The 13821-nt window shown below is 52.5% G+C and overlaps 1 protein-coding gene across 1 annotated transcript in view; it reads right to left on the reverse strand.

Annotated features, from left to right (window-relative positions):
* The window catches only part of LOC140191835 (STARD3 N-terminal-like protein), a 100243-nt gene that overhangs the window by 47104 nt on the left and 39318 nt on the right, over positions 1-13821 (reverse strand). The window contains exon 5 of the mRNA XM_072249621.1: positions 8095-8151. Within this exon, the coding sequence (XP_072105722.1) occupies positions 8095-8151 (57 nt within the window). The remainder of the gene's footprint in view (positions 1-8094; positions 8152-13821) is intronic.

The following is a 13821-nucleotide window of genomic DNA, read 5'->3' on the forward strand; positions in this document are numbered from 1 at the left end:
ATCTTCTTTTAGCCCTCCTGATTTCTTTCTTAAGTATTTTCTTGCACTTCTTATACTCCTCAAGCACCTGATTTACCCCGTTTCCTATACATTTCATACAACTCCCTCTTCTTCTTTATCAGAGTTGCAATATCCCTTGAGAACCAAGGTTCCTTATTCCTATTCAATTTGCCTTTAATCCTGACAGGAACATACAAACTCTGCACTCTCAAAATTTCCCCTTTGAAGGCTTCCCACCTACCAATCACATCTTTGCCAGAGAACAACCTGTCCCAATCCATGCTTTTTAGATCCTTTCTCATTTCTTCAAATTTAGCCTTCTTCCAGTTCAGAACCTCAACCCTAGGACCAGATCTATCCTTGTCCATGATCAAATTGAAACTAATGGTGTTATGATCACTGGAACCAAAGTGCTCCCCTACACAGACTTCCGTCACTTACCCTGATTCGTTTTCTAACAGGAGATCCAATATTGCATTCCCTCTAGTTGGTCCCTCTATATATTGATTTAGAAAACTTTCCTGAACACATTTTACAAACTCTAAACCATCTCGACCCTAACAGTATAGGAGTCCCAATCAATGTATGGAAAATTAAAATCCCCTACCACCACAACTTTATGTTTCCTGCAGTTGCCTGCTATCTCTCTGCAGATTTGCTCTTCCAAGTCTCGTTGACTATTGGGTGGTCTGTAATACAATCCCACTAATGTGGCCATACCTTTCCTATTTCTCAGCTCCACCCATAAGGACTCAGTAGACAAGCCCTCTAATCTGTCCTGCCTGAGCACTGCTGTAATATTTTCCCTAACAAGCAATGCTACTCCCCCACCTTTCATTTCTCTGCCTCGATCACATCTGAAACATCGGAACCCTGGATGTTAACCTGCCAGTCCTGCCCCTCCTGTAGCCAAGTTTCACTAATTGCTACAGCATCATAATTCCACGTGTCAATCCACGCCCTCAACTCATCCGCCTTCCCCGCAATACTCCTAGCATTGAAATATATACACCTCAGAAGATTTTTACCACCACTCACAACCTTTCTATCAGCGGATTTGCTTAAACTTTCAATATCATTTATTTTCACCCCAGCCACACTGTCAGCTCTGGCACTCTGGTTCCCATCCCCCTGCAAAACTAGTTTAAAGCCTCCCCAATAGCACTAACAAACCTCCCTGAAAGGATATTGGTCCCCCCTGTGGTTCAAGTGTAACCCGCCTCTCTTGTACAGGTCCCACCTGCCCCAGAAGAGGTCCCAATGATCCTGAAATCTGAAACCCTGCCCCCTACACCAGTTCCTCAGCCACTTGTTCCTCCTCCAGAGCATCCTATTCCTACCCTCACTGGCACCTAGCACAGGTAGCAATCCTGAGATTACCACCCTTGAGGTCCTGCTTTTCAACTTCCTACCAAGCTCTCTATACTCACTGTCCAGGACCTCTTCACTCTTCCTTGCTATGTCATTGGTACCTATGTGTATCGCGACATCTGGCTGGTCACCCTCCCACTTCAGAATGTCATGCAATCGATCAGAGACATCCTTGACCCTGGCACCTGGGAGGCAACAAACCATCCTGGATTCTCTGTCACGACCACAGAACCTCCCATCTGCACCTCTAGCTATCCAGTCCCCTATCACTACCGCTCTCCTCTTTTTCCCCCCTCTCCACATCCACTCTATCTGTGTCCTCTGGTCCTAGACGCCCCACTATAGGAAACATCCTCTCTTCATCCACTCTATCTGTGTCCTCTGGTCCGAGACTCCCCCACTGCAGGAAACATCCTCTCCACATCCACTCTATCTGTGTCCTCTGGTCCGAGACTCCCCCACTATAGGAAACATTCTCTCCACATCCACTCTATCTGTGTCCTCTGGTCCTAGACTACCCCCACTATAGGAAACATCCTCTCCACATCCACTCTATCTGTGCCCTCTGGTCCTAGACTCCTCCACTATAGGAAACACCCTCTCCACATCCACTCTATCTGTCTCCTCTGGTCCTAGACTCCTCCACTATAGGAAACATCCTTTCCACATCCACTCTATCTGTGCCCTCTGGTCCTAGACTCCCTCACTATAGGAAACATCCACTCCACATCCACTCTATCTGTGCCCTCTGGTCCTAGACTCCCCCACTATAGGAAACATCCTCTCCACATCCATTCTATCTGTCTCCTCTGGTCCTAGACTCCCCCACTACAGGAAACATCCTCTCCACATCCACTCTATCTGTGTCCTCTGGTCCTAGACTCCCCCACTATAGGAAACACCCTCTCCACATCCACTCTGTCTGTGTCCTCTGGTCCTAGACTCCCCCACTATAGGAAACATCCTCTCCATATCCACTCTATCTGTGTCCTCTGGTCCTAGACTCCCCACTATAGGAAACATCCTCTCCACATCCACTCTATCTGTGTCCTCCGGTCCTAGACTCCCCCACTATAGGAAACATCCTCTCCATATCCACTCTATCTGTGTCCTCTGGTCCTAGACTCCCCCACTATAGGAAACATCCTCTCCATATCCACTCTATCTGTGTCCTCTGGTCCTAGACTCCCCCACTATAGGAAACATCCTCTCCATATCCACTCTATCTGTGTCCTCTGGTCCTAGACTCCCCCACTATAGGAAACATCCTCTCCATATCCACTCTATCTGTGCCCTCTGGTCCCAGACTCCCGACTATAGGAAACATCCTCTCCACATCCACTCTATCTGTGCCCTCTGGTCCTAGACTCCCCCACTATAGGAAACATCCTCTCCACATCCACTCTATCTGTGTCCTCTGGTCCTTGACTCCCCCACTATAGGAAACATCCTCTCCATATCCACTCTATCTGTGTCCTCTGGTCCTAGACTCCCCCACTATAGGAAACATCCTCTCCATAGCCACTCTATCTGTGTCCTCTGGTCTGAGACTCCCCCACCATAGGAAACATCCTCTCCATATCCACTCTATCTGTGTCCTCTGGTCCCAGACTCCCCACTATAGGAAACATCCTCTCCACATCTACTCTATCTGTGTCCTCTGGTCCTAGACTCCCCCAGTACAGGAAACATCCTCTTCACACCCACTCTATCTGTGTCCTCTGGTCCCAGACTCCCCCAATATAGGAAATATCCTCCCCACATCCACTCGACACAGGAATATTCTCTTCCCATAGGCAGCCGCAAGACAAAGAATTGCCAGGGAACCCGTTTTGAGAAAACATCAGACACCCAGCGGGCGAGAAAGAAGAACGAACCGCACAGAGCGCGAGGGAGAAAAAAAAGCAAGCGAACAACGCAAGAGGACAGCACACGTCAAACCAGAAAGCAGCCGTAGTTCACCCAGAGGGTGGTGGTGCTGGACGCAGGTTCGATTTCAGCGTCTCAGAGAAGTTTGGGCAGGCTGTGGTCCCGGTGCAGGTCAATGGGAGTGGACAGCATGTACTCGATGGGCCACAGGGCCTGTTTCTGTTCTGTAGTACCCTGTCACTCCATCGTGCCAGCCTCTGACACCTGAACTTTTCCTTTAAAGGAAGGCTTTTCTGAAAGAACTTTAGCTGACCTGAAATAAAATGCCCGGTTCTGGGTAGCTGGATGCCTTTGGGATAGCGAGACAGGATTTCACTCAGAGGTCCTCCCTCCACGTTTCATCCCCAGAGGCAGCTCCCCCTTCCACCAGCAGGAGCTGCTGTTCACCCCGCAGGCCGATCTATCCCCGTCGCATTCCTCATCACTGACACGACAACGTCGGGAAGTCTGTCGCTCTGCGGCAGCACTATAATGCTTCCTCGTTCGTCACGTGCCCTGTCGTACTGACGTGGGCGACTGGCCTCTCTGTAGAAGTGGTTTGGCGTCGCCTTCTTCTGCTGAGTGGTGACTTTACAAGACAGGTGACCCCCAGCCATCATCAATAATCTTCAGAGACTGTCTGCCTGGCGTCAGTGGTCGCATCTCCAGGACTTGTGATCTGCACCGGCTGCTCATACGACCATCCCACGGTTTCACGCGGCCCTGATCGGGGGGCTAAGCAGGTGCTACACCTTGCCCAAGGGCGACCTACAGGCTAGCGGAGGGAAGGAGCACCTCACACCTTCTCTGGTAGAGACGTGTCTCCACCCAGCACAGTGCAACAGATAAAAATTGGTATAAGTTACAATGAGAATATATTTAAAAATCAATAAACAATGCAATAAGGGAGGGAAATAGTGAGGTGGTGCTCGATAACCACTCAGATATCCGGTGGTGAAGGTGAAGAAGCTGCTCCTACAGGAGTCACACAACACGACAGCACAGAAACAGGCCCTTCAGCCCATCTAGTCCATGCCAAACCATTCAACTGCCGACTCCCATCGACCCACAACGGGACCGTACCCCACAATCCACGTACCCATCTGAGCTTCTCTTAAGTGTTGAAATCAAGCTCGCACGCACCACTCCCACCAGCACCTCGTTCCAGAGTCTCACCACCCCTCTGAGTGAAGAAGTTTCCCCTCATGGTCCCCTCAAACCTATGAGCTCTCATTCTAGTCTCACCCAACCTCAGCGTAAAGAGACTGCTTGGGTTAACTGTCCTCCTATGCTCCAGCAGATTATGTCCCAACCGACTCAGCCTTTCCCGATAACCCAGGGCCCCCAGCCCCGGCAACTTGCTTGGAAATCCACTTTGCACTCCGTCAATGCACACAATAGGGGACGGACGGAGGGAGGGGGGACCTAGGGGACGGACAGAGGGAGGGGGGACCTTGGGGACGGACAGAGGGAGGGGGGGCCTAGGGGACGGACATAGGGAGGGAGGGCCTTGGGGACGGACAGAGGGAGGGGGGGCCTAGGGGACGGATAGAGGGAGGGGGGACCTTGGGGACGGACAGAGGGAGGGGGGGCCTAGGGGAGGGACAGAGGGAGGGGGGGCCTAGGGGACAGATAGAGGGAGGGGGGGACCTTGGGGACGGACAGAGGGAGGGGGGGCCTAGGGGAGGGATAGAAGGAGGGGGGGCCTAGGGGACGGACAGAGGGAGGGGAGACCTAGGGGACGGACAGAGGGAGGGGGGACCTTGGGGACGGACAGAGGGAGGGGGGGCCTAGGGGACGGACGGAGGGAGGGGGGACCTAGGGGACGGACGGAGGGAGGGGGGACCTTGGGGACGGACAGAGGGAGGGGGGGCCTAGGGGACGGACAGAGGGAGGGGGGGCCTAGGGGACGGACATAGGGAGGGAGGGCCTTGGGGACGGACAGAGGGAGGGGGGGCCTAGGGGACGGACAGAGGGAGGGGGGACCTTGGGGACGGACAGAGGGAGGGGGGGCCTAGGGAAGGGACAGAGGGAGGGGGGGCCTAGGGGACGGATAGAGGGAGGGGGGACCTTGGGGACGGACAGAGGGAGGGGGGGCCTAGGGGACGGACAGAGGGAGGGGAGACCTAGGGGACGGACAGAGGGAGGGGGGACCTAGGGGACGGACAGAGGGAGGGGGGGGCCTTGGGGACGGACAGAGGGAGGGGGGGTCTAGGGGACGGACATAGGGAGGGAGGGCCTTGGGGACGGACAGAGGGAGGGGGGGCCTAGGGGACGGATAGAGGGAGGGGGGACCTTGGGGACGGACAGAGGGAGGGGGGGGCCTAGGGGAGGGATAGAGGGAGGGGGGTCTAGGGGACGGACAGAGGGAGGGGGGGCCTAGGGGACGGACAGAGGGAGGGGGGACCTTGGGGACGGACAGAGGGAGGGGGGGCCTAGGGGAGGGATAGAGGGAGGGGGGGCCTAGCGGACGGATAGAGGGAGGGGGGGCCTAGGGGACGGACAGAGGGAGGGGAGACCTAGGGGACGGACAGAGGGAGGGGGGACCTAGGGGACGGACAGAGGGAGGGGGGGCCTTGGGGACGGACAGAGGGAGGGGGGGGGTCTAGGGGACGGACATAGGGAGGGAGGGCCTTGGGGACGGACAGAGGGAGGGGGGGCCTAGGGGACGGATAGAGAGAGGGGGACCTTGGGGACGGACAGAGGGAGGGGGGGCCTAGGGGAGGGATAGAGGGAGGGGGGTCTAGGGGACGGACAGAGGGAGGGGGGGGCCTAGGGGACGGACAGAGGGAGGGGGGACCTTGGGGACGGACAGAGGGAGGGGGGGCCTAGGGGAGGGATAGAGGGGGGGGGGCCTAGGGGACGGATAGAGGGAGGGGGGGCCTAGGGACGGACAGAGGGAGGGGAGACCTAGGGGACGGACAGAGGGAGGGGGGACCTAGGGGACGGACAGAGGGAGGAACAGCAACCCTAACCCTTGCCTAATCAGAGGTCAATTTGTTAATGGCCTAATCACAGGCAATTTACAATGACCAATTACTATGAACCAGTGTGCCTTTGGATTGAGAGGGGAAACTGGAGCTCCTGGAGGAAACGCTCACGGTCACAGGGAGAACATGTGAAGCGCATCATTTGCGTCGACCGCCATCGCAGTCCAAGGACGTGTTGGGGGCAGCCCACAAGTAGCAGCAACACAGCATGCCCACGGCTCGCCAAGTCCTCCACCAGGACCGCAGCCTCGTCGTAGGGTCCAGAGGGTTGCGTGCCGCAGCGGCCTGGAGGGCCACGTTGGCTGGAGTCAGGGCTTCGTGCTTTGGCTCTCCTTGGCAGGGTCACCCACGCCGAGCAGGCCAAAGGGTAGAGGCCAGACTAACCGGTCCTCCAGGTTCGGGGGGGGGTTCAGCTCAGGGGTAACAACGCTGACTGGTCAAACAAAACTGTTACGGAAACACCAGTGAAGGATCCCACAGACAGACAGAGACGGAGGATGTCCATTGCTGCCCCAAACGCCAGCAACACGCACTAACCCTAACCTGTATGTCTGTGGGAGGAAACCGGAGCCCCCGGAAGAAACCCACACGGTCACGGGGAGAACGTACAAACTCCTGACAGGCTGCGGCTGGGACTGAACCCGTATCCCTGGCGCTGTAACGCCTTGCTCGAGCGGCTAATCTTCAAGAACAGGAGACAAGCTCAGTGGAACGACAAACGAAGATCGCCCAGGGCGCGGGAGGTTCCCTCTGCCTGAGGGTTTCAACCCCAGGGTCGTAGCCTTAGAATGAAGGGATCAAAGGGGCGAACACCAGAACGTACAGTGGGACGCGATGTCTGCCTCAGCGACCGACGCAGCCCGAGGATCGTGCCCGGGGGAAGCCGGCAAGCGACGCCACCCTTCCGCGCCAACATAGCGTGCCCGCAACTCGCGGACCCTAACCCGTTGGAGGGAGGAAAGCAAAGCAGCCTGAGGAAACCCACACGGTCAAGGAGAGAGCAGAGAAACTCGTTATAGACAGTGGCTGGGATCGAACCCCCCAGTAATACAACAATAAAACCACCCCCCCATATAACAGCGGGAGGTGAAGATGGCGGCGCGACGCAGCTGGCAGCGGCCACTCCGGTGGTGATGTCTGTTATTTGTCAAGTAGGTTGCCGTGCACAATCCTGATTTGATGGAGACGGACGTGAGAGTACAAGGGAACATCTGGTGAAACTTCTGAAATGCCTGTTTCGCTGCTGCTACTACTGTGTGATCCAGAATCTCCGGAGGGGAAGGCCCCGAGTCCTCGGCTTTGCTTGTTGCTGGGCGGCCAGGTTAAAGTCGAAGTGCTTGGCTAAGGATGGTGCTCGGTGTCGGGGGGCTGGTCGGAGGCTCGAAGTTTTCGAATGGACTCAGAGTCCGCTGTGGTCGGGTGCTTCCAATGGTGTGGCATCGGCAAGTTTGCGGCGTTGGAGGTTCGTGGCAGGGAGAGTTTCTCTCTTCTACCTCCTGTGTGAGATGATGGGGCTATCGGGACTTTGAGACTTTTTTTTTACCGTGCCCATGGTCTGTTCTTATCAAATTATGGTGTTGTTGCACTGTTGTAACTATATGTTATAATTATGTAGTTTTGTCAGTTTTAGTCTTGGTTTGTCCTGTGTTTTCTTGTGATATCATTCTGAAGGAATGTTGTATCATTTTTTAATGCATGCATTTCTAAATGACAATAAACGAGGACTGATTGTCCTCATAATTAAAAAAAAATTTACAGCTGCCTGCTCTAATGCCAACCACCCCATTATAAAAGTCATAACAATCAGAAACGCAAGTCTTCTTACCTGTATTGAGAGAATGACTTTTACAATTAGAAAGCCACAGGTAATTAAAGTCGTAATCTGGAAAAAAGAGCACAATAAGTGACAGTTCTGGGTGGGGACACAGGCAGGCTGTTCAAACGCGAATGAGCCCCACCGTCTCTTCCGAAATAGCCCCACGCCCAGCACAGCGTCACTGGCACACCGCCAGGGCACACCAAGACTCAGCAATAACCCATTACCACCTTCCCATACAGCAGGGGAAGGCCCTTCGGCTCACCGGTCTGTGCTAACCACAGTTGCCCGCAAACACGCTAAGCTGCGCGGGTGCGTGGCCGCACAGTAGCTGAAAGGCTCCCGCGCACATAGCCTTCGTTGCTGCGCAGCTGGAATTTTCTCTCGTGCCGCGCTTTATTAAAGGGCCGCGCAGTTTTCAAGCCGTGTTAATAAAAAAAAATTAGAGTGGGCATTGTGGCCCTTAACCCTCCAAGTCCCACCCCTCCATCTACCTCTGAAATGCCGCAATTGCCCCCACCTCGAACATTTCCTCTGGCAGCTCATAGAAACATAGAAATATAGAAAATAGGTGCAGGAGTAGGCCATTCGGCCTTTCGAGCCTGCACCGCCATTTATTATGATCGTGGCTGATCATCCAACTCAGAACCCCGCCCCAGCCTTCCCTCCATACCCCCTGACCCCCGTAGCCACAAGGGCCATATCTAACTCCCTCTTAAATATAGCCAATGAACTGGCCTCAACTGTTTCCTCTGGCAGAGAATTCCACAGATTCACCACTCTCTGTGTGAAGAAGTTTTTCCTCATCTCGGTCCTAAAAGGCTTCCCCTTTATCCTCAAACTGTGACCCCTTGTTCGGGACTTCCCCAACATCGGGAACAATCTTCCTGCATCTAGCCTGTCCAATCCCTTTAGGATTTTATACGTTTCAATCAGATCCCCCCTCAATCTTCTAAATTCCAACGAGTACAAGCCCAGTTCATCCAGTCTTTCTTCATATGAAAGTCCTGCCATCCCAGGAATCAATCTGGTGAACCTTCTTTGTACTCCCTCTATGGCAAGGATGTCTTTCCTCAGATTAGGGGACCAAAACTGCACACAATACTCCAGGTGTGGTCTCACCAAGGCCTTGTACAACTGCAGTAGTACCTCCCTGCTCCTGTACTCAAATCCTCTCGCTATAAATGCCAGCATACCATTCGCCTTTTTCACCGCCTGCTGTACCTGCATGCCCACTTTCAATGACTGGTGTATAATGACACCGTCTCGTTGCACCTCCCCTTTTCCTAATCGGCCACCATTCAGATAATAATCTGTTTTCCTATTTTTGCTACCAAAGTGGATAACTTCACATTTATCCACATTAAATTGCATCTGCCATGAATATGCCCACTCACCCAACCTATCCAAGTCACTCTGCATCCTCTTAGCATCCTCCTCACAGCTAACACTGCCACCCAGCTTCGTGTCATCCGCAAACTTGGAGATGCTGCATTTAATTCCCTCATCCAAGTCATTAATATATATTGTAAACAACTGGGGTCCCAGCACTGAGCCTTGCGGTACCCCACTAGTCACTGCCTGCCATTCTGAAAAGGTCCCGTTTATTCCCACTCTTTGCTTCCTGTCTGCTAACCAATTCTCCATCCACACCAATACCTTACCCCCAATACCATGTGCTTTAAGTCTGCACACTAATCTCCTGTGTGGGACCTTGTCAAAAGCCTTTTGAAAATCCAAATATACCACATCCACTGGTTCTCCCCTATCCACTCTACTAGTTACATCCTCAAAAAATTCAATGAGATTCGTCAGACATGATTTTCCCTTCACAAATCCATGCTGACTTTGTCCGATGACTTTGTCATACCACGGGCTCACCACTTGCTCTGGACCGACGTTACCCCTCAGGTCTCTTGTCAATCTCTCCCCCCTCACTGGCCTTCAAACATCAAAGTATTGAGTACAGGAGACGGGACGCTATGTAGAAGTTGTATAAGGCATTGGTGAGGCCTAGATTGGAGTACTGTGCGCAGGTTTTGGTCACCTACCGACAGAAAACAAGCAAACAAGGTTGAACGAGTGCAGAGAAAATTTACAAGGGTGTTGCCGACACTGGAGGACCTGAGTTATAAACAAAGGTTGAACAGGCTAGAGTTTTATTACCTAGAAGGGGAGATTTGATAGAGGTTCACAGAACTATGAGGGGTATAGATAGGGGTAGATGTAAGCAGGATTTGTTTTCCACCGAGGTTGGGTGAAACTACAACTAGAGGTCATGGGTTAAGGGTGAAAGGTGAAATGTTTTAAGGGGGAAACTTTTTCACTCGGAGGGCGACGAGAGTGGAGAACAGGCTTCCAGCGCAATTGGTGCACGCGAGCTCGATTTCAATGTTTGAGAGAAGTTTGGTTAGGGGCGTGGAGGGCTGTGGTCCCGGTGCAGGTTGATTTGGGGGGGTGGGGGCAGTTTAAATGGTCCGGCACAGACTAGATGGGCCAAATGGCCTGTTTCTGTACTGTACTTTTTTTTAAATCACTATTGATTCATCCAGTATCTGCAGTCTTCCCACCTTCAGAGAAGGAAGTCTGTGACCGTCCACTTTTTCCTTACCCCTCCTCATCTGAGCTTCTATCAGAGTCCCCCTCATCCCCCTCTGCCCCAAGATCCACCACGGCCAACCTCAGGGCTTTCTGTTCATTTCTAATCTCCTCTGCACCCACTCCACCATAACAGCGTCATTCCTGTAGCGGGGTGGCCGAAACTCTGCACGATACTCACAGTCCGGCCTCACGGACATGCAATGTAGCGTCCTAAACTGACCAGCGACGGCCAGTCCACCTGTGCGGTCACTCCCGTGTGTGTGAGTGCCCCCAGGCCCCTCTGTCCCACGACACTCTTCAGTGTGCCCGGTGCTCACTGTATAGGACCTGACTCATCTTTCCCCACCGAAGAACTACTTACGAGTCAGCTCACTGAGACCACAAGACGCAGGAGCAGCATTAGGGACCATTCAGCCCATCTAGTCTGCCCTGCCCTTCCATCGTGTCTAATTTACTATCCCCTCAACCCCCTTGCTCCTGCATTCTCTCTGCAACCTTCATCATCCTTACCAGTCAAGGACCTATCAGCCTCCGCTTCAAATCTACTCGATGACTTGGTCTGTACCTCCAGCTGGAGAAATCCCTCCTCATCTCCGCTTTAAACGGAACTCCCTCATTCTGAGGCCGTGCCCTCTGGTTTTAGATTCTCCCCACTATTGGAAATATCCGCTCTACATTCAATCTATCGAGGTCTACCAAAATTTGATAGGATTCAATGAAGTACCCTTAATACTCAGAGTCTAGACTGACATCTATGTCATTTAATATTCTATTGTAATTTGCCCTCTACTGTGCCTATAGTCTTGTTTAGTAATTATTGTACTGCCCTGTTTTGTGCACTTTATGTAGTCCATAAGACCATAAGACAAAGGAGCAGAAGTGGGCCATTCGGCCCATCGAGTCTGCTCCACCATTTTATCATGAGCTGATCCATTCTCCCATTTAGTCCCACTCCCCCGCCTTCTCACCATAACCTTTGATGCCCTGGCTACTCAGATACCTATCAATCTCTGCCTTAAGTACACCCAATGACTTGGCCTCCACTGCTGCCCGTGGCAACAAATTCCACAGATTCACCACCCTCTGGCTAAAAAAATTTCTTCACATCTCTGTTCTGAATGGGCGCCCTTCAATCCTTAAGTCATGCCCTCTCGTACTAGACTCCCCCATCATGGGAAACAACTTTGCCACATCCACTCTGTCCATGCTTTTCAACATTCGAAATGTTTCTATGAGGTCTCCCCTCATTCTTCTAAACTCCAAGGAATACAGTCCAAGAGCGGACAAACGTTCCTCATATGTTAACCCTCTCATTCCCGGAATCATTCTAGTGACCCTTCTCTGTACCCTCTCCAACGTCAGCACATCCTTTCTTAAATAAGGAGACGAAAACTGCCCACAGTACTCCAAGTGAGGTCTCACCAGCGCCTTATAGAGCCTCAACATCACATCCCTGCTCCTATACTCTATTCCTCTAGAAATGAATGCCAACATTGCGTTCGCCTTCTTCACTACTGACTCAACCTGGAGTTTAACATTAAGGGTATCCTGTACGAGGACTCCCAAGTCCCGTTGCATCTCAGAACTTTGAATTCCTTCCCCATTTAAATAATAGTCTGCCCGTTTATTTTTTCTGCCAAAGTGCATAACCATACACTTTCCAACATTGTATTTCATTTGCCACTTCTTTGCCCATTCTTCCAATCTATCCAAGTCTCTCTGCAGACTCTCCGTTTCCTCAGCACTAACGGCCCCTCCACCTATCTTCGTATCGTCAGCAAACTTAGCCACAAAGCCATTGTCCTGTGTAACTCTGTAGTCTAGTGTAGTTTTTGTGTTGTCCTACCTAGTCTAGTGTAGCCTTGTGTTGTCTCACATAGTCCAATGTAGTTTTGTGTTATTTCTTGGAGCACCATGGTCCTGGACGAACGATGTTTTGTTTTTTCTGTGTACTGTCCCAGGTCGAAATGACAATAAAAAGTGACTTGACTTGCCTTGAATTCCAACCCCCCCCCCAGCCCAATTCTCCCGAATTTCAGCGGGTACAGGTCCAAAGCCATCAAATGCTCCTCACGTATCAGCCCCTTCGTCCCTGGGGTCTTGGTCGTGAACTCCCCCTGGACCCTCTCCAATGGTAGCACAACTTTTCTGACACGGGGGGGGACGGGGGCGGGGGCGAAGCTGCTCACACTGCAGTCTGACCAGTGCATTACAAAGCCTCAGCACCACACCCTCGCTTTTACGTTCCAGTCTCCTCGAAATGAATGCCGGCACTGCATTCGCCCTCCTCACCCTCTCAAGTTAACCTTTAGGGAGTCCTGCCAGAGGACTCCCAAGCCTCTTTGCACCTCTGATTTCTGACTTTCCTCCCCATTCAGAAAATAGTCCACACCTTCGTCCTCCTACTAAACCGCACAGCGATGCATTCCATCTGTCACTTCCTTACCCATTATCGAATCCGTTCAACACTACCTGCCCCTCCACCTATCTGTGAAAGTTTGCCATCGAGGCCAGGTGACGCACTGCCCCTGGAACCTACCACTTGACTGCCCTGATAGACCCCTCCCGTGTGCCCCTCTCCCAGATGGAGCATGTGTAGTGATCTGATCGGGGTGGACCATATGTAAGACAAGCTTTTCACTCTACCCCGTGACAACAGTAAAGCAATTATAACACGGCCAGTGGAACAGAAATCGGTGAACAGCTTCTACCCAGCCCGCAGTCAGAGAGCTGACCGCTCGCCCCGACCCCCAAGCTGAGCCTCTGGCCGAGAAGTGCAACGGCCAACCTCAACAGATGGCCCCGACCATCCTTCCAGCTGGGCTGAACTAACCCAGGTCATCAACAGACAGTGTGTGGACAGGATGATGCGAGACAGGGCGTAGCACGGAGAGAGATTTAAAGATTAACTTTATTTGTCACATGAATACTGAAACATGCAGTGAAGTGTGTCGTTTGCATCAATCACCGACACAGCTCACAGTAGTGTAACATAGAAACATAGAAAATAGGTGCAGGAGTAGGTCATTCGGCCCTTCGAGCCTGCACCACCATTCAGTACGATCATGGCTGATCATCCAACTCAGAACCCTGTACCAGCCTTCCCTCCATACCCCCTGATCCCTTTAGCCACAA

Source organism: Mobula birostris, chromosome X (assembly GCF_030028105.1).
Source record: "Mobula birostris isolate sMobBir1 chromosome X, sMobBir1.hap1, whole genome shotgun sequence".
NCBI classification, from domain to species: domain Eukaryota; kingdom Metazoa; phylum Chordata; class Chondrichthyes; order Myliobatiformes; family Myliobatidae; genus Mobula; species Mobula birostris.